The sequence below is a fragment of the Labeo rohita genome, chromosome 11 (assembly GCF_022985175.1).
Source record: "Labeo rohita strain BAU-BD-2019 chromosome 11, IGBB_LRoh.1.0, whole genome shotgun sequence".
NCBI lineage: Eukaryota > Metazoa > Chordata > Actinopteri > Cypriniformes > Cyprinidae > Labeo > Labeo rohita.
Window position 1 is genome coordinate 3,300,359 of NC_066879.1, and position 24,090 is coordinate 3,324,448.

General features: G+C 34.0%; 1 protein-coding gene across 2 annotated transcripts in view; it reads left to right on the top strand.

Annotated features, from left to right (window-relative positions):
• Positions 1-16,164, top strand: part of synpra (synaptoporin a) — a 31,016-nt gene extending 14,852 nt beyond the window's left edge. Inside the window, exons 1-5 of one of the 2 annotated variants that reach the window (XM_051123526.1) lie at positions 2,804-2,970; positions 8,698-8,822; positions 9,680-9,878; positions 11,981-12,172; positions 13,317-16,164. In XM_051123526.1, the coding sequence (XP_050979483.1) occupies positions 2,947-2,970; positions 8,698-8,822; positions 9,680-9,878; positions 11,981-12,172; positions 13,317-13,577 (801 nt within the window). In that variant the 5' untranslated portion in view covers positions 2,804-2,946 and the 3' untranslated portion in view covers positions 13,578-16,164. Of the gene's footprint in view, positions 1-2,803; positions 2,971-8,697; positions 8,823-9,679; positions 9,879-11,980; positions 12,173-13,316 lie in introns of those variants that run through there. The other variant, XM_051123525.1, reaches the window with a different exon arrangement.
• Positions 16,165-24,090: the final 7,926 nt, after the last annotated feature.

Here is a 24,090-nt window from a genome sequence, read left to right on the forward strand (position 1 = left end):
GCAGGGCTGGCATTTTCCATACATCCAAAATAGGCATCTACATGACATCAACAATAAACTCTAAAACTATTATCTGCATGTCATTGGACAGTTTCATAACAACCATATAGTGCAGTGTTGCACACAGTTTGCTGCACTTTTACCAACCCTAATTTACAAGTAATTCTGAACACATTGGCTTTGAAACTTTAGAATCATCACAAAAGAGATTTTTTAGAAGTCTTAATGACAAAATACACAAAATGCCCATCCTGTTATGGACAAACACATAACAGCATATAAACGTGTGTATGTTATTAATATTTTAGGCTGTACTAATCGGTCAGGGGTGCGTTTCCCGTACAACGACGTAACTCGCTGATTAAAGGAGAAGTCCACTTCTAGAACAACAATTCACAAATAATGTGCTCACCCCCTTGTCATCCAAGATGTTCATGTCTTTCTGTCTTCAGTCGTAAAGAAATTATGGATTTTGAAGAAAACATTTCAGGATTTTTCTTCATATAATGGACTTGATTGGTGCCCCGATTTGCAGTTTAAATGCAGCTTCAAAGGGCTCTAAATGATCCCAGCTGAGGAAGAAGTGTCTTATCTAGCGAAACGATTAGTCTTTTTTTTTGTTGGAAAATAAAAATTTGTATACTTTTTAAGCACAAAAGCTTGTGTAGCACAGGCTCTGGGATGTGTGTTCATGATGCTACGTACTATCGAATCACGTTGAAAGGTCACGCGGAACTACCGACTCAGTGTTTACAAAGCGAACGCACAAAGACTAAGAAAGTGCAAGTAAGTCAAAGGCTGTTTACATACAAAAAGGTACAACAATGTCAGACAATTCTGAAGTTGTAGGAGAAAATAAAATGTAGTTTTTTGCCATACTCTACCTTTTTTAGCCGGAGTACACAGACGATGAACTTGGACGTGATTCGTAGTAGTGATGGGAGGTTCGGATCATTTTACCGACCTTTTAGTCTTGTTCAGCAAAATGAACGAATCTTTTATCGAGTCATTTTGTTCATTTTAGCAAAATATAATTAAAATGTTATGTGTTACTTTCCTGACACATCTACTGCTTACACAAACGTTGATCACACTACAAACAAGACAAAACTATAATGCTATAAGAAACAGAAAAGATTCATTCATTGTTTACCTGGGTCTTTAGTCTGTGATTAGCTCACCTCACCTCTTATCTGACAAGTTTTTGGGTTCGAGTCGTTCGTTTATCTTATGGGGCCATCATATGATAAACGAACGACTCGAACCCGAAAACTTGTCAGATAAGAGGTGAGGTGAGCTAATCATAGACCAAAGACCCAGGTAAACAATGAAAAACCCGAAGACTCGAAACAGGTGAACTAATTCCAGTACCGAACCTAATAGGATGTTGCGCATACGCAACTGAACGAATCACTCCCCGAGATGACTCGTTCTTTCCGAGTCACATTAAAGATTCGTTCAAAATGAACGAATCGTTCAAGAACGACTCATCACTAACTCGTAGCATTGTGGACGCACATCCCAGAGCCTGTGCTACACAAGCTTTTGTGCTTAAAAAGTACAGAAATTTTTATTTTACAAAAAAAACAGATCGTTTCGCTAGATAAGACCCTTCTTCCTCGGCTGGGATCGTTTAGAGCCTTTGAAGCTGCATTTAAACTACATTTTGGAAGTTCAAAATCAGGGCACCAGTCAAGTCCATTACATGGAGAAAAATCCTGAAATGTTTTCCTCAGAAACAATAATTTTTGAAAGTGAAGACAGAAAGACATGAACATCTTGGATGACAAGGGGGTGAGTAAATTATTTGTAAATTGTTGTTCTGAAGTGGACTTCTCCTTTAAGTCAGAATTGTGTGATATACAATTTTGAGTTATGAAGTTAGAATTAAAAAATATAAACTCGCAAATTTGACTTTTTCAGAATTTTTTTCTCAGAATTGTCTGAAATACACTCACAGTTGTGAGTTAAGTCAGAATTGTAAGTCAAAATTGGAAACTGTAGATATAAACAAATGATTTACACAAAAATTCATTCTGCTCATGCGTGAATGAGGCCCATTGTGTCCTTTAATCATATTTTATACAAATATTAAGCTAAAAGGTAAAGATAAAAGTAATCAGTAATTTACGAAAACTGTTGATTTTATCAAACTGTGATCTCTAAAACGTCATAACGGGATAAATATAACTAAAGAACATTTGGGAAAGTGCGAGATCAGCTGAATAACATTTAAACAATGAAATAACTTTTAAAAGAAATTCTAGGAAGTAAACCAATGTAAAATATATGTAGCAAATCTATATAGCTGAGACTATGTTGGTGATTATTACAAATGATCAAAATCGACATATGGTATAGACTGGAAAAATATTTATTTTACTGCATATTTATTTATTAAACATTTGTATCTTTTATCATTGCTGTCACTGCAGTGATATGTGCTATGGTTAAGAGGTGTTTTAGACACTCTGTTTTAATATTAAAAGCTTTAATCCATCCATTAACATAATTATTTGATATAAAATGCCTTGTGCACATATCAGTCCTTCCTATTGTTACCTGCATGTCAAAACATCGCTAACTTCTCGTCTTACCTGTGGTAAAATCACTGTGCCGCACAATTTTTCTTATTTAAATGCAAAACTATAGTAGCCTACTTAGTCTCCAGTATAGCAGATGACTACATTGGGAAGTGATTTGTTGTTCGGAAGACCCTCTGTGTTCAGGCATGTGTGTTTGTGACTGTAGATCAGCCCCCGTCCTCAGAGCAAAAGAGGGAGTGCAGGGTTATACTTATAGAGCCACACAGAAGCACCAACCCTCTCCTGAGCTCACATTCCCCCCTTCAGCATCCACACTACAAGACGAGCAGATAGAGCACAGAGACAAGAGGAGAAGACACATCTAATATGTTCTGAAGCTGGATATCTCTTTTGCTTTTAAATGTGTATGGTCATATTTGCTCCGGTAAGTCCTGGTTTTAGAATCTCTATATGTCTCGTAGCAGCCATCAGGTGGTACATAGTTATTTATTCATAGAGTTCAGCTGACTTCATATTAATAATATTCCATGGTGGTTTTTGTTATAAGATGTGGGTTTTTGTGAGTTTTGTGGTGCAGCTTCTTCAACAGCAGCAGTAAGGCTCCAGATCTCCCAACATCCCATTCATCAGAGACCTTTTAGGTGCTAACATTGCTCTCATCATTCGACTGAATCGTTCGGCATTCAGAATGAGTGAAATGTCTATTTCTGTTAGCTTATGAATGACTCATTATTCACAATCAATGAAATGTGGTGCAAAAAGGCGATTTGGTTTCCAGTGTTTCTCAAATAGTAGGTCATTGGACTCACACTGTATCTATGCCATTGTGAGCTTATTTAGGTTTACTAGAAACAAGAATTTCTGTAGTTGAATAGATTGTAGTGATCAGGTTGAGGAGGGTTACTGCATATCTGTCTTTATGTTACCATGGTGACATTCTGGCTACTAATTGTTGAAGGTATTATGTTTCTGAACCTGTATCCCAAATACACTTTTTAAGTAATAAGCTAAATTGTAAAACTAAGAAAAAATAGACTATTATAGGACTAAATATGTGAAAAAAAGTGCAGGCTTAGTAGTCCAAAATTAATATAATGTACTCCAGAAGAGCTTCTGGAGTCTGAGTAACTGGCCCTTAAATTTTAATTTTCCAACATTTTCTGAGCTGATTTAGTGTTAATCTGGTTAATAAAAGTTCTGTAAAACAGTGATATTGTGACAAATGATTACAATTTAAACTAGCTCTTTTCTTTTTTTAAATATATTTTAAAGTGTAATTTATGTTATGGCAAAACTGAGATTGTGTGTGTGTGTACCTGGTATTTATCATGTTATGGGGACCAAATGTCCCCACAAGTATAGTAATACCAGTAAATTTTGACCTTGTGGGGACATTTTTTAGGTCCCCATGAGAAAACAGGCTTATAAATCATGCAGAATAAGTTTTTTTCAGAAAGAAAAAGTGTGCACAGTCTCCTGTGAGGGCTAGATTTAGGTGTAGGGTAGGTGTAGGGTGATAGAAAATACGGTTTGTACAGTACAACAACCATTACGTCTATGGAATGTCCCCATAAAACATGGAAACGTGTGTGTGTGTGTGTGTGTGTGTGTGTGTGTGTGTGTGTGTGAACATTAGCAGTCATTACTCCAGTCTTCAGTGTCACATGATCCTTCAGAAATCATTCTTATGCTGATTCACTGCTCAAGAAACACTCATTATAACAATGCTGAAAGCAGTTCTATTTATTGTTATTTTTGTGGTAACTGTGTTCTTAGAAAGCTCAAAAGAACTGCGTTTATTTAAAGTAGAAAACTTTAGTAATATTATAAACAACTTTATTCTCACTTTTGATGAATTTAATAATTTAATGTGTCCTTCAAAAAAAAAAATTGTTTTGAACAATAGTATATATGCTATTTGTAGGCTGGTTTTCTTAAGAGGAACCCTGGTATTAAGACTTGCATGGCTCGATATAACGTAAATGATGTCTCTTCCTGAAATATGTAGTAGAAAACCCATGAAAAATGTATGTTATTTAAAAAATCCACATAGTTGTATACATATTTTGGACCATGGGGGGATGTGCGCCACCATTTTGATGATGTGAAAAGGTTGCACTCAGTGAGCTACTGGCATTACCTGTTGCTATTTTTACTGCAACACAACTCAGAAAATAAAATGTGACCCTGGACCACAAAACCAGTCTTAAGTAACATGGGTATATTTGTAGCAATAGCCAACAATAAACTGTATTGGTTAAAATGATCAATTTTTCTTTTATGCCAGAAATCATTAGGATATTAAGAATGTTCCATAAAATTTTTTTTGTAAATTTCCTACCATAAATAAATCGAAACATAATTTTTGATTAGTAATATGCATTGCTAAGAACTTCATTTGGACAACTTTAAAGGTGTTTTTCTCAATATTTTGATTGTTTTGCACCCTCAGATTCCAGATTGTCAAATAGCTGTATCTTGGCCAAACATACATTAATGAAAAGCTTATTTATTCAGCTTTCAGATGATGCATAAATCTCAATTTCAAAAAATTTACACTTGGTTTTGTGGTCCAGGGTCACAAATACTGATATGATGACCAAAGCTACTGAAATAGCTCAGAGGTGGCGATGGATATAAGCATAGGCGAATGTCGTACCATTGATTTTTCCCCACAAGGAGTCTAAATGTTCCCGGATATCAAGTGAAATCCACGCTAAGAAACTCCTTCAGCAGCTTCAGCGTCGTGAGAAGAGTCAACATATTTACATCCTGCCAGGATGGCATCTAGCGTTTCTTGTCTCTGCCGTTTGTAAGCTCTTTCAGTAGTTGTGGTCGACTAAAAGCCTCAAAGGCATCAGAGCTGAAGTGAAGAGAACAAAGACGCATGTCTTTAGGAAGTTTTATTCGTCCACAGGCATTTTCCCATTCTTTTCTCCTCTTTTTATCACTAGAAAAGAAGTGAAGACATATCGTTTCTCTTGTTGCCCTTCGACGGAAAATTACAACCAAAAACTGCACAATGTGGCATCGTATCAGTATTTTATTTTCAGAGTTGCGGTAAAAATAGCAACAGGTAGCGCCAGTAGCTCACAAAGTGCAACCATTTGATGTCATTGAAGTAATGGCACCCCTCGTAATCCAAAATAAGTACAAAGCGATGTGGATTTTTTTAAATAACATAAATCTTTCATGGGTTTTCCTCTACACATTTCAGTAAGAGACATAATTTATGTTATATTAAGCCATACAAGTCTTAATACCCACAGTTCCCTTTAAAAAATATATTAGCTGTTGCTCTGTTTGTTTGAGTGGCCTGACATAGAAACAATTAGTGGTGTGTTTGGGTGAGGAATGCCTGTTTGGCTGACCAGTGGCAGATTTGCAGAATATTTGAGGAAACCTGTCTGAAAACACGTATTTAAAAACAGTATTTTAACAATTTCTTTTGGTTTTAGTAGTGGAAAAAAATTACACATTCCACTTTTAAGTTTTAAGGAAAAAAATGTAGAATACTATTACAAAAAATAATAATAATAACATAAAAAAATGCATTTTGAGCACATCGATGCCCTTTCGTTCCTTCACTTGAATTTAGAATATATTCTCATCATTGATTTTTTTCAGGCTTTCAGTCTTGCATATCTGCAGAATGACTTGTATATGCGTTCACTGAGATGTATTACCTCCTACAGAGAGCCTATTCTCATATCAGTGTCACAGAAATGTGTTTTATGCCAGTCCGTTTAGCTCTCAGACAGCTTGAGCGTGTGCTTAATAAGGCTAGCCTTCACAATAGATCCATGGCCTAAATAAAAAGGGGTAATGGACGTATAAAGAGAAAAACAGTGAGAGAGAATGGGACAGAGGAGGGGGTATAGAGGTATCTGGAGAGGCTGTGTAAAAGTGAAAAATGTTAAATACAAGATAGAGGAGACATTAAAGACAGAGAACACCTCTTGGTGGGTATAATCACTATTATAAAAGTTGTTCAGGCATCATAGTTACCTCAGTGTTCACAAATATTATTTTGCAAATGTGCTTGACATCTCCAAATGAGAATTAATTACTTGTTTACAGTGGCTTGGACTTAATTGAAATGGATCAGTCTCACATTACTGGAGCTAATCCAGTATTTAAATAAAACAATCGTGATTAGAGCAGCTCTAATAGTTAGGAACTGTCCTTTTAAAGGGTTAGTTCACCCAAAAATGACAATTTTGTCATTAATTACTTACCCTCATGATGTTCCAAACCTGTAAGACCTTCGTTCATCTTCGGAACACAAATTAAGATATTTTTTGTTAAAATCCAAGAGCTTTCTGACCCTCTGTAGACAGCAATGCAACTGACACATTCAAGGCTCAGAAAGGTAGTAAAAAACATGTTTTCTGTAATGAGACTTATTAAAGTATTATCACATAAGAAAGTGTTCGTTATCTCAAAAGATATGTCAAGTCTGAAGTTAATTTAAAAATGTCATGTTAAATCTAGCAACAATGGTGTTATGAGAGATTAAATAATAAGCTTTGTCAATAAGCTCTTTGATGACTGGCTTGCGTGACAATGCATCATGTGAATTTTGAACTTTGGTGGAAGAGGCGATTGAGACATATATTGTGCGTTCGTGGCTATGGAAGGCCAAATGATTCAAAAATATGTGAAATTGATCATGTAAAATACACACGTTTCACGCATTAAATATGTGTAGTTTACCTGTGAAAAATCAACGCGCTAAATACGTGTTTTTTGTGCATATTTAACGTATTGATTTTTTGAAAAGCAAGGTTTGTTTACTGAAGCAAAGGAAGCAAAGTTTCCTGACTTTAGCAAAGGAAAACCAGTCTCCTCTTGGCATATATCGAAATCCTTTGTGTTTTGCTCTCTCCACTGCGCGTGCACATTTGTCACTTCTGAGGGCATGCATTTTTGAAGGCATGCACAACACCGACATCTTATGTCATCCGCCTGGAGCTGCTTCCGTGTAGCGCAAGCTAGTGATTATTACATTTTAAATATGGATATTTTTCATACAAAAACGATTCAGTACAGGAGGCCTTTATTCACCCCCTGGAGCCGTGTGAGACACTTCTTATTATAGATGGATGTGCTTTATTGGACTTGTTTTGGACTGATGAATGGAAACACCCATCCATTGCATGATAAAGCTTGAAGGAGCCAGAACTATTTTTAATATAACTCTGATTGCATTCGTCTGAAAGTAGGAAGTCATATACACCTAGCATGCCTTGAGGGTGAGTAAGAAATGGGTTAATTTTAATTTTTGGGTGAACTGACCCTTTAAATATGTGTTGTTTTTGCATGAAAAATCAAAGTTTTAAATATGCACAAACAACATGTATTTAGCGCGTTGATTTTTCACAAGTACACACATTTATTGTGTGAAATACACGTATTTAATATGTTGACGTGTTAAAATTCATGTTTTTGAAGGCCATTTGGCCTTCCATAGCCACCAACACGCAATATATATCTCAATTGCATCTTCCATGCAAGTTCAAAAATTACATGATGCATTGTCACGCAAGCCAATCGGCAAAGAGCTTATTGACAGAGCTTATTGTTTATGTTTATATTATGGATGGATGCATATACACCTAGGATGCCTTGAGGGTGAGTAAATAATGGGCTAATTTTCATTTTTGGGTGAACTAACCCCTTAACGCATTAAATACAAGTATTTTACGTGCTGTTAATGTGTTAAAATTCATGTTTCTGAACCATTTGGCCTTCCATAGGTGGCAATCGTGTTGCCCCGCACAGGTTTGCAATGACTTTGTGTGTAATCTACTTGTGGGAATAATTAATTTCGCTTTTGGTGTGAACTATGCATTGCAACACACAGAAGGCTTTTTCTTAAACAAATGAATCAAAACAAATGGCTTTATTGAATGACTCCTTGATTGACTTAAATACAGTCACTTCGGTTTCTGAATGAATCAGTGGTTTTGAAACAATAAGTTGAATGAATGTAAAGACTTGGCGCCACCTACTGACTTAACAATGTAACCTGCAGAAACCTGCATTTTCCACAAATTAATAGCCTATATTTTGAACTAATAACTTATATTTTCATAAATTGATGAGAGATGTCATAATAATAATTGTTGTGCATGTTATATCCCCTCAGCTTTTTGCCATCTTTGCATTTGCAACATGTGGAGGCTACTCTGGGCAACTGCGGGTTAGTGTGGACTGCATCAACAAGTCCGACAGCAACCTCAGTATTGGCATCAACTTTGCTTACCCATTCAGGTAAGGCTAATTTGAACCACCCCTGTGTATTCTCTGCAGAGCAATAGAGAGAGATAATTACCTGGCTTTAATTCAATTCTCTAATACGCAGGAGCATTTGATTATGTGCTAATGGTTTTATCTTTATATTCTCTGTGTGCCGTCAGTTACAAGATTTGTCTCTTGGCGAGCACAGTTGGATTCACTGTTTTAAATGGAAGCACAACTCACAGCATCAGAGCTCATTTTTTTAATTAATTGATTGTGCTAATTGGGCAGATGTTCAGGTTCAGTATCATACTCAGATATTGTTTCATTCACCATTGCTTTATACATGTCAAAGCTGATGATTTTATACACCTCTGTTGCTATTTTTATCATGCCATATTACATGCGCACATAGGCTAGAATCACACATCAGGACTTTCTTCATTGTTACCTACTGTGCTAACAGAGTTACATACATATGTTGTCAATTTAAACAACAGATAACAATAGAGTTCTGTAATGAATCACCACTATAGTTCTGTGTAGACTGGAAATGTTTTTGACAAACTGGAATTCTGTTTTAGTCTTAAATACTTGTGTCCAAGCTGCTGTTGTTGTTGCTGCTTTGACCTGAAAGGTCAAGCAAGATGCCCACAACAATGTGATGCTTTGAAGTAGCCCTCAGGTCTCACTGTATTCACTACAGCTGAGCTTCAGCTTCATCAAAAGGAGGGCAAGGCAGAAATAGACAGGAACTAAAGTCACCTTATGACAAAAACTATATATCCAGTGTTCTTTATGCTAGCCCTGATGCTGACACTGAAGAATAGCTTACCTAACTGCAAACTGTATAAAAAAAGTACCGTGTTTTTGCGCCTTACATGAAACAGGTTGAACCGGGTGGAATTTGACGTGCCGATGTGTGAGGGAAGGAGGCAAGAGCGGCTTTACCTGATCGGAGACTTTTCCTCCTCCGCCGAGTTCTTCGTCACCATTGCTGTCTTTTCTTTTCTGTACTCCCTGCTGGCCACTGTGGTCTACATCTTTTTTCAGAACAAGTACCGCGAAAACAACCGTGGACCTCTCATTGTGAGCCCTGGTGTTATTTTAGACAAGATAAATTACTGAATTTCTGTCAAAGCCTTGCTATGTTAGAGAAGATTACCCGAGAACCCGAGTATTAAGTCTTGTATGGCTTAATATAACAAATTATGTCTTTTATTGAAATACGTAATAGAAAACCCATGAAAGATTTGCATTATTTAAAAAAATCCACATCGTTTTATACATATTTTGGACTATGAACTATTAACCACATCAACTATCAACCAACAAAGGTTAAAATTTTCTTCCTTTTTATTTAGGACATATTCAAAGGTTGCAGCGTGGGAGCTAAAATAGAAAAAACATTCTCCATGAAATCTAACAATATGTCATTCTTTTTGCCATTAATTTGCATTAGAGACTTTTTCAAAATTTCCATTTCTGATAAAAATATATTGCACAAATTTCTGTTTATGAATATAATACTTACCTTGCAAAATGTAAAAGTTAACAACATAATCATTTTACTTTTGTGTAATAAGTACAAATAACATCTTTTAAAGATAGCATATAAATAACATTTCTTTGCAGAAATATAAAAGCACTAACATCTGGCCAAAATCTAAGAGACAAATCACAATTATAAAACAAGACTTCCTCATGTGTATTATGGAAACTCCATAAATGTCAATGTCCATAAATTTAGAAAGAGCTACTTACATGGGTACATTTTGTGAAGTATTTTGAAATGCATCTCTTTAACTTTATTCAAAATACAGAATTTGTAAGGATTTGACCATGTCATTTTCCAGAAATTTTTGCATTCCAAAATAATTTTCATTTAGGGTCCATTTTATGTTTTGATTGCAAAATTTGTATAATACTTTTATTATTTCAAGAGGAAGAAAATATTTAAATACCATCAACTTTTAATTCTGGAAATATCCTTTCATTGCTTCCAAAAGAGAAGTGATTATTTATTAGTTGTATCAACCCATTTGGAATAGCTTTATCCACTTGTTGAAATTCTTTAAAGGGGATGGGAAAGTTGTAAACATGCATGAAGTCTTCATAAGACAAAATGTTTCCACTCTCAGAACATATCCATAACAAAATATATATTTAAATCCTTTAAACCACCTGTGCAAAAATAACGATTAATTCTTAGAAGTAATGAGACAACTGCTCCATAAAAGCATTTTATGTGGAGAAAAGTTGTGATGAAAATAAATTATCCAAGCCAATAATACTTGCTGGTGGAATTTAGATCATTTAATAGGTAACTTTTCTAGAGTCAGAAGAAAGGATAACCCTCCAAGTTTTTGAAAGATACATTGTGGGATAAAAAACCAAATAGAATTAGCATTTTTTAGGCAATTTCTTAACCAATTAAGTTTAAAAGTATTGTTAATGTCAAATCAAGTGAAATCTGAGAAACACCTTCAGCAGCTGTGGCATCATGACAAGCGTCAGCATGTTTACATCCTGTCAGGATGGCATCTAGCGTTTCTTGTCTCTGCCGTTTGTAAGCTCTGTGATTGACTAAAAACCTCAAAGGCATCAGGGCTAAAGTAGAGAACAAAGACGCAGGCCTTTAGGAGGTTTTATACGTCCGCATTCATCCTCCTATAATTTTCTCCTCTTCTTATCTCTAGCAAAGCTGTGAAGACTTACATCATTTCTCTTGTTGCTCTTCGCCTGGAAATTACAACCAAAAGCCACACAATGTGGCAGCATATTAGTATTTTGTGTATTGTGAATTGTGTTGCAGTAAAAATAGCAACATGTAGCTCACAGAGTGCAGCTATTTCACATCATTGAAATAATGGTGCCCCACATAGACTAAAATACATATAAAACAATGTGGAATTTTTAAATAACATACATCCTTTTTAATGGTTTTTCTACTGCATATTTCAGTAAGAGACATCATTTAAGTTATATTAAGCCATAAGACTTAATACCCGGGGTTCCCTTTAAAATGTAGTCCTACTTAGCATACAGTAATTCATCCTTGCATGCAAATAATAGTAATTTAGTTTAGAGCTCAAGTGTGTAATTCTTTTAATGTTTAAATAGTTTTACTTTAAATCAGCAACAGAATTTGACCAGAAATACGCATAACACGCTTTCTTGATGTTCCCCAGGACTTCATAGTGACGGTGGTGTTCTCATTTATGTGGCTAGTGAGTTCATCTGCATGGGCGAAAGGACTTTCGGATGTAAAAGCGGCAACTGATCCAGATGAGGTGGTTTTGCTCATGTCTGCATGTAAGGTGCAGACCAACAAGTGCAGCTCCGTGTATGGACCCAGGTGGTCTGGCCTAAACACATCTGTGGTAAGACATGAGATACTGAGATTACACCATTCTAGCCATATACATTAGTTGTATATCGGTGTGTAATCTTTCATTTATAACACTTAAAGGGATAGTTCACCCAAAAATGAAAATTGTATCATTAATTACTCACCCTCATGTCATTCCAAACTCATAAGACCTTTGTTCATCTTCAGAACACAAATTAAGATATTTCTGAATAAATCCAAGAGCTTTCAGACCCTGCATAGACAACAACACAACTGATATGTTCAAGACCCAGAAAGGTAGTAAGGACATTATTAAAATAGTCCATGTGACATCAGTGGTTCAAATCATTCTAATGCGGTTTGGTGCTATATGGTAAATATATGATTAATATCTATATATATATATATATATGTATATATGTATATGTGACATCAGTGATTCAACTGTTCTTTTATGAAGCTACAAAAATACTTTTTGAGCGCAAAGAAAACAAAAATAACTACTTGATGCATCATCATACTCTCCTGAATGGGTGGCGGACACTGACATGGAAGAGAAAAAATGATTTAATAAAGTCGTTTTTTTTTGTTTTCTTTTGGCTCAGAAAATATTTTCGTAGCTTCATAAAATTACAGTTGAACCACTGATGTCACATATATATGGGTTGTTGACATGACATGGCATTTTCACTGTCCCACAAGATAAAAATAAATATAAATAATATTGTTGTTATTTAAAATGCTGGAAAAAATTATGTTAATTATAATTTCATAGGAAATAAATAACACTATATGAGTGAAAATAAGTGTCTAACAATGAAGATAAATCTCTTTGTTTTGGCTATTCGTCAACTACCCATATGTGTGTGTGTGTGTGTGTGTATATATAGAGAGAGAGAGAGAGAGAGAGAGAAGAATTATTTCTTGAGCACCAAAGCGCATTAGCATGATTTCTGAAGGCTCACATGATAAATGATAAAAAAAAAAACTTTAAATGTTAATTATAAATTGTAATTATAATATGCAATACTTAAAATGTAATCTTTAACACATTCAATAGTTTAATACATTTTAATAATACTTAAATATTTAATATTTTGTAGAACTGCTGAAGTTCTTTGTTTTTATTCATCAACTGTGTTCATCTTGTATTCATCAAGGTGTTTTGTCTACAGGTATTCGGTTATTTGAACTTCGTGCTGTGGGCTGGAAACATCTGGTTTGTGTTTAAAGAGACTGGATGGCACAAGGGAGGCGCAGCAAGGTACCCTGCATCGTCCTCAGAAAAACAAGCCACGGCCTTCAACCAGCAGGTCTACAACCAGGGAAGCTTTGATCAATCAGGAGGTGCTTTTACCGGAACGGGGGACTTCGCCCAATCAGAGTACAGCCAGGTGGGAAATTATGGTGGGCCCATCTCCTACACCAATCAGTAACACCCTCGGCCTCTTCATAATCCCCTAATACAAGGGACCCATTTCTAAAGGGCAAAGTTCAACACTGAGCACAAGAGAAGAAGGAAAAGATTAGTTTAACAGATTAAAATGCATCCTTTATTTCTGATTATATAAATAAATAAAGGCTTGTTTGTCCAGAATACTAATATGACAGGGATCCTCAGATGTATTATATGGTTTTTGACTTTACCTGCTTATAAATGTTACTGGAATATCACTGTTTACTGAACAAAGGTCATTACATCCAAATGTGAAACCTAATGCAATAGTTCTACTCTCCATCGGTTTTAATGGAGATCTGAAGGATTTAGGAAAAATGAAGAGTTTACCAAAGTGACATTACGTCACTATGACCAAACGTTTTTAGACACAGTCCATTTGTAATCTAAATAGTATTTCTGCTTCATTTGAAACTGAACCGGCTCTTTCCACAACTTTAAAATGATTCCTATTCATCAAATGCTTCATCAGAGGTTTTTCAGGTGTGTAGGCGCCCTTGAAGTCAACATGAATTAATGTTTGCAACCTATTTCACTTCCATAATGTGATATATTTGACATAATGGAGCCATAACGAATATGAAGTTGCTAAAACAGTAGCTTATTCAGTCATTGGCTAACACAATCCACTATTCATGGACAAAGGAAAGTCATTTCAGAGACGGAACAAGGTTACAAAGACAAACTTTTTTCAAAATGTTCTTTTAAATAACATTCAAAGATGAATCATCTATGAAATATGGAAGCCTGTTTCTGCCACTGAATAAAAAAAATAATAATAATTGCAACTTTTTATCTCACAATTACTTTTTTTTCACACAATTACGAGTTTACATATCACAATTCTGACCTTTTTTCTAAGAACTGCATGATACAAATTGGCAATTCTTACTTTTTACTTAGAATTGAGATATAAACTCGCAATACTGAGGCATAAACTTGCAATTCTGAGAAATAAAGTCAAAACTGTGTGATATAAACTTGCATCTGTGAGTTAAGTCAGAATTGTGAAATATAAACTTGCAATTCTGAGAATATAGTCTGTTTCCCCTGAAAATTTGACTTTATTACACCAAATTTGAGTTTATATTTCACAATTCTGGAAAAAAAAGTCAGAATTGTGAGATGTAAACTCCCATTTGCAACAAAAATGTCAGTTCTGACTTTATTTCTCACAATTGTGAGTTGGCGTCATGCAATTCTGAGAAAAAAGTTCAAAATTGAGTTTATATCTCACAAATATCACATAGTTCTGACTTTATTTCTCACAATTGAGAGATTATATCTCACAATTCTTAGAAAAAAGTCATAACTGCAAGTTTGTATCATGCAATTCTGAGGGAAAAAAGTCAGAATTCTGAGATAAAAAAGTTGCAATAACCTTTTTTTTTTATTCAGTGGTGGAAACAGGCTTCCATAGCAATAATAGCATGAATGTGCATTAAGAAAGTAAATTTGTTCTGTTTTGATTTCATGTTGACTTTTAAAGGTATAGTTCACCCAAAAATTAACATTTCCTGAAAATGTACTCATCCTCAGGCCATCCAAGATGTAGATGAGTCAGTTTGGAGAAATTTAGCATTATTTAGAAGTGAATGGGTGCCGTCACAAATCAGCTGACAAAAACATCACAAGTAACCCACACAACTTCAATCCATCAAGTAATGTCTTGGGAAACAAGCAAACCCATATTTTAGATAAATGTAACTTAAAACCGTTGATTCCAGCTAAAATATCCTCACTCTAAAAGTCGTCCCGTCTGAATCAAGAGAGAAATATGCACAGATCAAGCACTGTTTACAAATGAAAACAGTTTGAAACAAATACGTCAGTGGATTTTGATGTGATAGGAGATGGACTTGAGTTGTGTGGATTTCTTGTGGTTTATTGTGATGTTTTTATCAGCTGCTTGACGGGTGACGGCACCCATTCACTGCAGAGGATCCAATCGTGTACATTTTCAGAATAGTTTTATTTTCTGGTGAACTGTTCCTTCAAGTGTACCAGTCCTAATGGTAAACACCTAGATTAGGTGATGCAGGTGTTTGTAGTTTACAGTATATAAGAGAGATTTGTTTTCATTTGTTAGTATTGATGTTAAATGACTGTTTTTCGGGTTTCCCCAGAATAATGTCATGCTAGTGCTCGTTGGTTTGGTGTTTGCACTGCTGTGTTTCCACATTTATATGACTCCTTAATGTTTGCACTGTACTGATGAACTGCATGAAGTTGTGCCATATTAACGTTTTGTTTCAGTTTGTATTTCTCTTCTTACTAACAGGGTCATGTCATCTGTTCTGTGACCTTTATTATGATCACAAGGTGATTGAAATACAATCAACACTTAATTATCTTATCTTCTTCCTCATCTGTTACTTTTAAATGCATGAGGCTTTATTAACCACAAAGACTATAAAAAAACATTTCAGTACGTTAATGTTCTTGTTCTGATTGCTGTTGCATTTCAATGTGAATGGGTTTATGTCTTGATATACAGTATTTGCATTTTCGATCAGTGGGTGTGAATGCTTTGATGCATTTTGTGCAAAGCCAATAAAGATATTGTACATTCCTCTAGACTGAACGTACCGCAGTGTTTTCTGTTCGAGGACCCGTCATCGTATTGATGAATCCACAGTCCACAACAATGAATCAGCTGTTTCAATAATACAGAGTTATACAAAGGAATTTGATGACTATCTGACTCCCATTAAGTTAATAGACACAGTCAGTAATCAGATCTAAATTTATCAGGAGCAGACAATTGCTCAGACAGTGCAGTATACAAGTCTATTACAATCTCTTGTTTCTTTCTCATGGACCTTGCTTATGTAAGATTTGTGATGGCAGTCCTTATCTTCTCTTCCAGACAAGTTTATGTCTATACAGAAATTGACATTCAAAACTAAACCTATGCTGAGAATTATTCACCGGATAAGAAATTTGACAACTTGTGACTGTACAGTGTTATAAGGAAGAATTTTTTCAGATTTGTGAGTTTATATCTTGCAATTCTGACTTTATAACACGCAATTGTGAGTTACTAAGAATTGTGAGATATAAATTCGCAATTCTGAGAACATAGCAGTCTTTTTTCCCCTCAAAAAAAAAAATTTAATTGTGAGATATAAAATCATGATTGTGAGAAAAAAGTAAGAATTGTGAATTTTTATCTTACAATTCTGACGTTATTTCTCGCAATTTTGAGTTTATATCATGCAATTCTGAGAAAAAAAAAGTCATTAATTTCAAAAACAATTTTAAAGCCTAATGTTAATATTGACAGCTCTCAATTATACTGTAAGGCTGAATGGCTATAGTCAATGGTTAAATTATTTCATAGAGACATGAAAGTAGTTAAAAAAACAAGATCCCACTAAAAAGATCCCACTAAACAAATATTAAAAATTATACTGTCTTTATGTTGTTGTTGTTGTTGTTGTTGTGGAAGTCCACTTCCAGAACAAAGATTTACAAATAATTTACTCACTCCCTTGTCATCCAAGATGTTCATGTCTTTCTTTCTTCAGTCGTAAAGAAATTATGGTTTTTGAGGAAAACATTTCAGCATTTTTCTCCATATAATGGACTGATACTTCCAAAATGCAGTTTAAATGCAGCTTCAAACGATCCCAAATACGGTTGTAAACGATCCCAGCCGAGAAAGAAGGGTCTTATCTAGCGAAACGATCGTTTTGTTTTTTTTTCCATAAAAATAATACAATTTACATACTTTTTAATGTCAATGTCTTGTCTTACTCTCCCTGAACTCTGTTTTTTCCCAGTTCATGACAGTTAGGGTATGTCGAAAAACTCCCGTCTCATATTCTCCCTCAACTTCAGAATTGCCCTACATCGCTGTTTTACCTTTTTTGTTAAGGGTGTTTGATCTTCTTTGCATGTTCACTTTGCAAAGACTGGGTCGGTACTTCTGAAGCGATGTAGGATAAGTTTGAAATAATTTTTGCAGTTGAAAATACGATTGGAGTTTTTCGACATACCCTAACTGTCTTGAGCCAGAATACACAGAGTTTAGGCAGAGCAAGACAAGACAAGTGTTTGAGATTAAAAAGAATATAAATTGTATTATTTTTATGAAAAATCTAGTTTCGCTAGATAAGACGCTTCTTCCTCGGCTGGGATCATTTACAACCATTTGGGATCATTTGAAGCCGCATTTAAACTGCATTTAAAGTTCAAACTCGGGGCACCATATCAGTCCATTATATGGAGAAAAATACAGAAATGTTTAACTCAGAAAACATGATTCCTTCACGACTGAAGAAAGAAAAACGTGAACATCTTGGATGACAAGGGGGGATGTACATCTGCAAACTGTTGTTCTGGAAGTGGACTTCTCCTTTAAATAAAATGATCATGAATATCAGATCATTTGAGACATTTAAGACAAGGTTAGCTCAGGTTTCAAAATTTTAATTCCTAAAAATTATAAAAATTAAATTATATTTAATAATTTATAATATCGGCAAAAACAGCTTTTTACCTTGGAAAAATATATTTAAAGACATCTTGAAAATAAGATTTGCAATGCATAACTTTTCTTAAAAATGCTATTAAACTCAAACCCATATGAAACTAAAATAACAAGAACATTTCTAAGATCTCTATACATGTATTTAGAAATAGATTTTTAAAATCTTTTAGTGGACACTCTTATTGACCCCTATCAACTAGTAAAAAAGCGAATTGAGAAGTTTACTTGCCAAAGATGCAGTCTGCAACATTTCAAGCTCAGAAATGCGACTTATTCAGAGATACAACTGGCAAAGCTCAGATACTTCGCATCGTGTAATGTGAGTGTCATTGTTCATCAGGCTGCCTTAGTGGGTGAATGGATCACCAATAGCAGGCCATTCTGACCTAGTCCTGATCTAATGTTCCCGTGTTACAGCAGATTGGTTTGACTTCTTTTCATGTACACCTCAGTGCCGTTACCATAGCGATGGGAAGATGTGTCACGGCATGTTACGGTCGCTCTCAGGGAGACGAGCTCTGTCTTTCAGAAAGGAAGAATAGGACTACCTGGAGTTGCATTTACTGCTAGAAAAGTAGAGAGTGAAAGAAAAGAGTGTCTAGAGAAACGCTGGCACAAGATTAGTTTCGTGACCTCTGGGCGTTTAAATTAATTTCAAATAAATGTGACTACAAAAAGTCGTACAGCTTTAACACAATTCTATAAGCAATTCTATTTATCTCAGGATGCAAATGCAGATTTCATGAATGACTGGCACGTAGTGAAATGAGGAAAAAAATATCCACATTTCCATGCTTTTTCTGATTGGCCCATTATCACCGAAGCCCTTGGCCAATCAATGTCAAACAAGGGCATCCCTCAAGACAATGAGAGTGGTGTGCTGGGAAAGTTTTGTTTACTCAAACAGACAGAATTCTCCATGTTTATCTATCCGATCGGAGTCTGAGTCATCGGGCTCCCTTGTGTCTTCCGAGTGTTCCTGAGAGCTGATCTCCATTTCCTTGGGGCAAGGGGAATTTGGCTGCTGTAGACGTTTTAAATCAGGAACCCAATTAGAAGCACTGCAGCTGACTGCTGGGACTCCACTAGATTATTCATAGGATGTGGGAGAATGCGTAATACTCTACTGTTCGTCACATCTCGCTGTGTGCATTCAGAGCAGAACAGCTCAGCTGTAATTAGTCAGTGCCAATAATCAGATATCATACACAGGGGAAGCCTGTACCTGTGTTGAATTAACCAGATAATGGAGATTTGGCTCTTGACACTGGAGATGATTCAATATCGTGTGACGTGTGAGATAAACAATGTAAGTATATGAAAGCAAAGATAATCTCCATCTGTTATATATATAGTTTTTATATGTGTACAACTGTTGAGAACTGTGCTAGCTAACCATGTGCTGATTAGCATCTTTGAGCTAGGCCCAAAAGTATCTAAAATTGTCACTACTGAAACATGTCATCATTACAGTAGTGACAAAAGGACATTTTAGTACAGTTATGCAAATATTTAGTATTTTAGTATGTTTTAGTAGTGTTTTAGTATGCAAGTTAAAATTGTGTAATGTGATGTCGCTACCAAAGCATTAGTCACTACATGGGTTGTTGTGTCAAAAATAAAGTATATTGATTTATCAACTAAGATGCTATGATAGTGTTTGGTTTAATATATATTTCAAACTAATGAATACTTAAGTTTGAAATCAGTATGATTAACTTTTAGCTTTTCACAAAGAAAAATTAGATTCAAAATACAACAAATCTCATAAATCACACATGAAATATTGTTAAAATAGTAATTGTTATTGATTTACCTCTGAAAACATTTTAATAAAATAGCAAAAAAATATTTACAAGGTACATGTAAACAAAATCCTACCCGTCAATATAACTCTTCTTATTTAAATATATATATATATTACAGTGTTTCAGTAGTGACAAATTTGAGGAGTGGACAAATATTCCAAAATTTTCTAAAAAATACAATGAGAATGAACTGCACAAGTACTATATTCTATTAATTACAGAATTTTCTATCTTGGATATTATACAATTTTTTCATGATGTTTCAAACTCTGCCTTTGCACCAATTCTGTAGAATGGCATATACAATATATATAATTTGATTAATTTCATTATGTACAATATATATATATAATTTGATTAATTTCATTATTTTATATATAATGGATATGCATGTATATACACACGTTTTGTCTTAAAAATGCATCTTTTTATACATTTTTAATGGAAAACAATTAACCAACACAAATTTATATATATATATATATATATATATATACATATATATATGTATATATATATATGTATACATATATATATACATATGTATGTATATATATATATATATATACATATATATATGTATACATATATATATATACATATATATATACATATGTATGTATATATATATATATACATATACATATATATATATATATATATACGTATATATATATATATATATATATATATATATATATATATATATATGTATACATATATATATATATATATGTATATATATACATACACAAACTCATGAATATTAGTTTTGTAGTGTGATTATAATTATTTCTAACCAGTGATTCTGGTGTTCATGTAAATAATGTCCCAAAAAAAAAAAAGTATTAATAACTGAATGTCTAATTGAATCATGTCCAGTATACAATGCCCTCTATAAAATAATAATAATTATAAATAAATAATAGTAATAATTGATCCAGTTTTGTCTGTTTTTCCCTAATTTTTCCTAAAAATATAAGAAAATACACAAATTAATTAAAATCTAGTATACATCCCGATTCCCGAACTAGTCTTAAAATTCATTTTTCTTGCTTATTTTTCTTAAACGCATACAAAATCAGTGATTTGGAAGTGTAAAAGTCATTATGATGATGATACCGTATAACACATAATATGCCAAATGTGACCTTGTTTGTAACCTTTAAAATACTGCGGTGTTGCATAGACCCTTGATTTTATTAGCTTTGATTTAGATGGTAAATAAGGACATTTGTGATTTTTGTAAGTATCCTCTCATTCTTCAAGTGCAGTTGTGGTCATATTAGATTTGCTTTGTGGCAGAGAATATCATTTGAGGGCACAACACAAATGACCTTATAGTGCATGTTTTGTCTTTCAGTGTACAGCACTATACGCTGCTGATTAAAACACCCCCAAACTGTCAGAAAAGCCAGAATGACCTTTCCTATAACATTCTATTGGAATACAAAAAGCATGCAAAAAGTACAGTATATCTTTATATTAATAATTAGTTAGGCCTAAATTTATTTACACCATCTAAACTTGACCTTCAAGTTAAAACATGCAGTTTGCTTTTATATTTGCATTACTTCTGGTCGATAAAGTGACTCCACTCTACCCTTCTGTCTCTGAGTGTGAGCTCTGTGAATGACGACAGCGACCCAGCTCTTTCTCCACTTCACTCTTGGTCTGTACGTCACTGAAGACATCAGACTCATTCACACACTGCGCTTCAGAGTCCTCCTGCAAGATCTGCTCATGCTGACCTGACATTTATGAGGGAGATTTTGCAGTTCTGAGCATTTAACCCATGCCATCAATACTAAAAGTAGATTTTAATAAGTATTACTTAAACATTCAGGATAGATACAGTGGGAGTCTTGCCTCCCCTGAACCCGCTTAGTTTTAAAGTGTGCTGCGAGTTTGGTGGGGGGTAATTGAGAGTGAATGGGGGAAAGTAACGTAAGAGAAGGCAGTACCTCCATCGTGATATGATTGGATATAACTGGTTATGATCGGCTGTGATTGGTTCGTGCGATAAATCCCGCCTCTCGTGTTTGTGCGCGTTCTGGGATTGGGAATCAGACTGAATGATCAATGGCTAAAGGGAGGACTAATTTTAAAAAGTAAGTAAACAACTCACACACTTTGTAACTTAAAAATAAGACTTAAAATGGCATGAAAACATGATCTGTGGGAATTTTTAGTGAGTAATCAGCTTGGTGAAATTCAAAGTAAATCGCCCTGTCTGTGACAAATATTTTTTAATAAATTCAAAAAATAAAAAATAGTTAAAAGTTACCTATTAAAAACAACAGATGAAAATAAGTTTACAAATAAAATATATTGTTTAAATTGTCACTGCCTTGAGTTATAATTTTGGAATAAATGTAAAATGCTAAAAAAAAAAGAAAAAAAAAAAAAGAAAATTTGATTCATTCTTGGTTTCAATGTAAAAAAAAAAGGTTGTTTTTTTCTGACAGTGTAAGCAATTTTTATTTTAGATGTACATTTGATTTTAAAAACAACAACTTAACTTTGCCTCCTCATTTGAAAACACCACCGCTCACTAAAGACAGATTTTCTAAGGACACTTTTACTTCAAAGTCATGTAGTTTTTTTTTTTATTTTTTTTTTTAAATGCTTTATTAACAACAAATAGCATGTACAATGCCATATCTCACTGTTTAACAAAACACATTTCACATGCCTCAGAATAAAGGAACAAGAAAAGGAAAACAAAACTAAAAAAACTAAGGGTACATAAGCAGTTCACAGACAGATATATTTCTTACACAAATTTTACATTTCCATATGATATTACAATGAAATATTAATACAGAAATATACTTTGCAGATAAGCACCATTAAATAACTTTATTTTATGTAAAAATGTTAAGGGAGGAGCATATATTAATCGTTTTAACTGCTTTACTATTTTTAGATTTTGACATCACATCTATAAACATTTTAATCTCTTTTTCAAGGACTGTAAAAAGAGGTTTGCACTTTGTAAACTTGCATTTATGAATGTGAAATTTACATAAAAATAAAATAAAATGTATAATAAAACAAAAATTCTTTAAAGAGCGATCTTTAATATAATAACCCAAAATCGCATGTCTATAAGATAAGGAAAATGTTTTTAAAATATTATCAGCAATGAAAACTTTCACATTATTCCAAAGATGCTGGATATATTGACAGGACCAAAACAGATAAGACATTGTTTCATTCTTTTGTAGGTTAAACTCTATGGATTAATTTATATGAGATTTCCTTAGCCTTATTTGTAAGGAGAAAATTTTTAGGTAATGACCAAACTTGAGACCAATTTAAATTACTAAAGATATTGTTCCAGTAGAAAATAACAGAAGGCGAAGATATACTCTTATTTAAAAACATATAATGTTATAGTTATTAGGTTTAAACCCAGAGAGACAGATAGAGCCAACTGAGGTATGTTCAGGTCTAGGAGGACAGACCAAAATCATGTAGTTTCAGTGAGTCATGTTCAACATTGTAGCAACAGCGACATCTGCTGGTTTACAGGAAAGCATAAAATATATTTACTCAGGAACAAATTTCTTCCAGTGAAATACAGTAGTCAACATCTGAAGTGGATCAAAACCATCAAAATTGTCGTAAAACCAAAACAGTACCCATTCTTGTCTTAGGACGATTAACTTTTTTGATCCACTTCAAATGTTGACTACTATATTTTGCTTAGAAAGTGTGGTTGTGCCATCTTTCTTTAAAATAAATGCTTTGTGGTTTGATGTTTTGTTATATTTAGTAAAGTATTGCATAGGTGTTCAAACACATTTAGATTCACCATTAATTCAGCAAATTCAGCTTGAATCTCTCGTAAAAACACACTGTTAGGTGAACATTTTCATTTTTACGACATTAACAGGCATAAAATTCCATAGTTTATTTTTTATGTTGTATCTTCATACTAATTCATTTGGGTCTGAACATTTACCTTAAATAACATTTTAGAAATTATCATAACATTCCTTTTGAACGATGACAGTTAAGTCACAGTAAAAGTAATTTGAAAAAAAAAGCCTTTGGATTAAAAGGCACAATATATAATTACTAAGCATACAGTATTTCTTTAAAAGTCATCTTATGTCATGCTCACAAGTCCAAGCCTTCACCTAGAAGGGGAAATGTGATCAAATGAAACAACTTAGATTCCA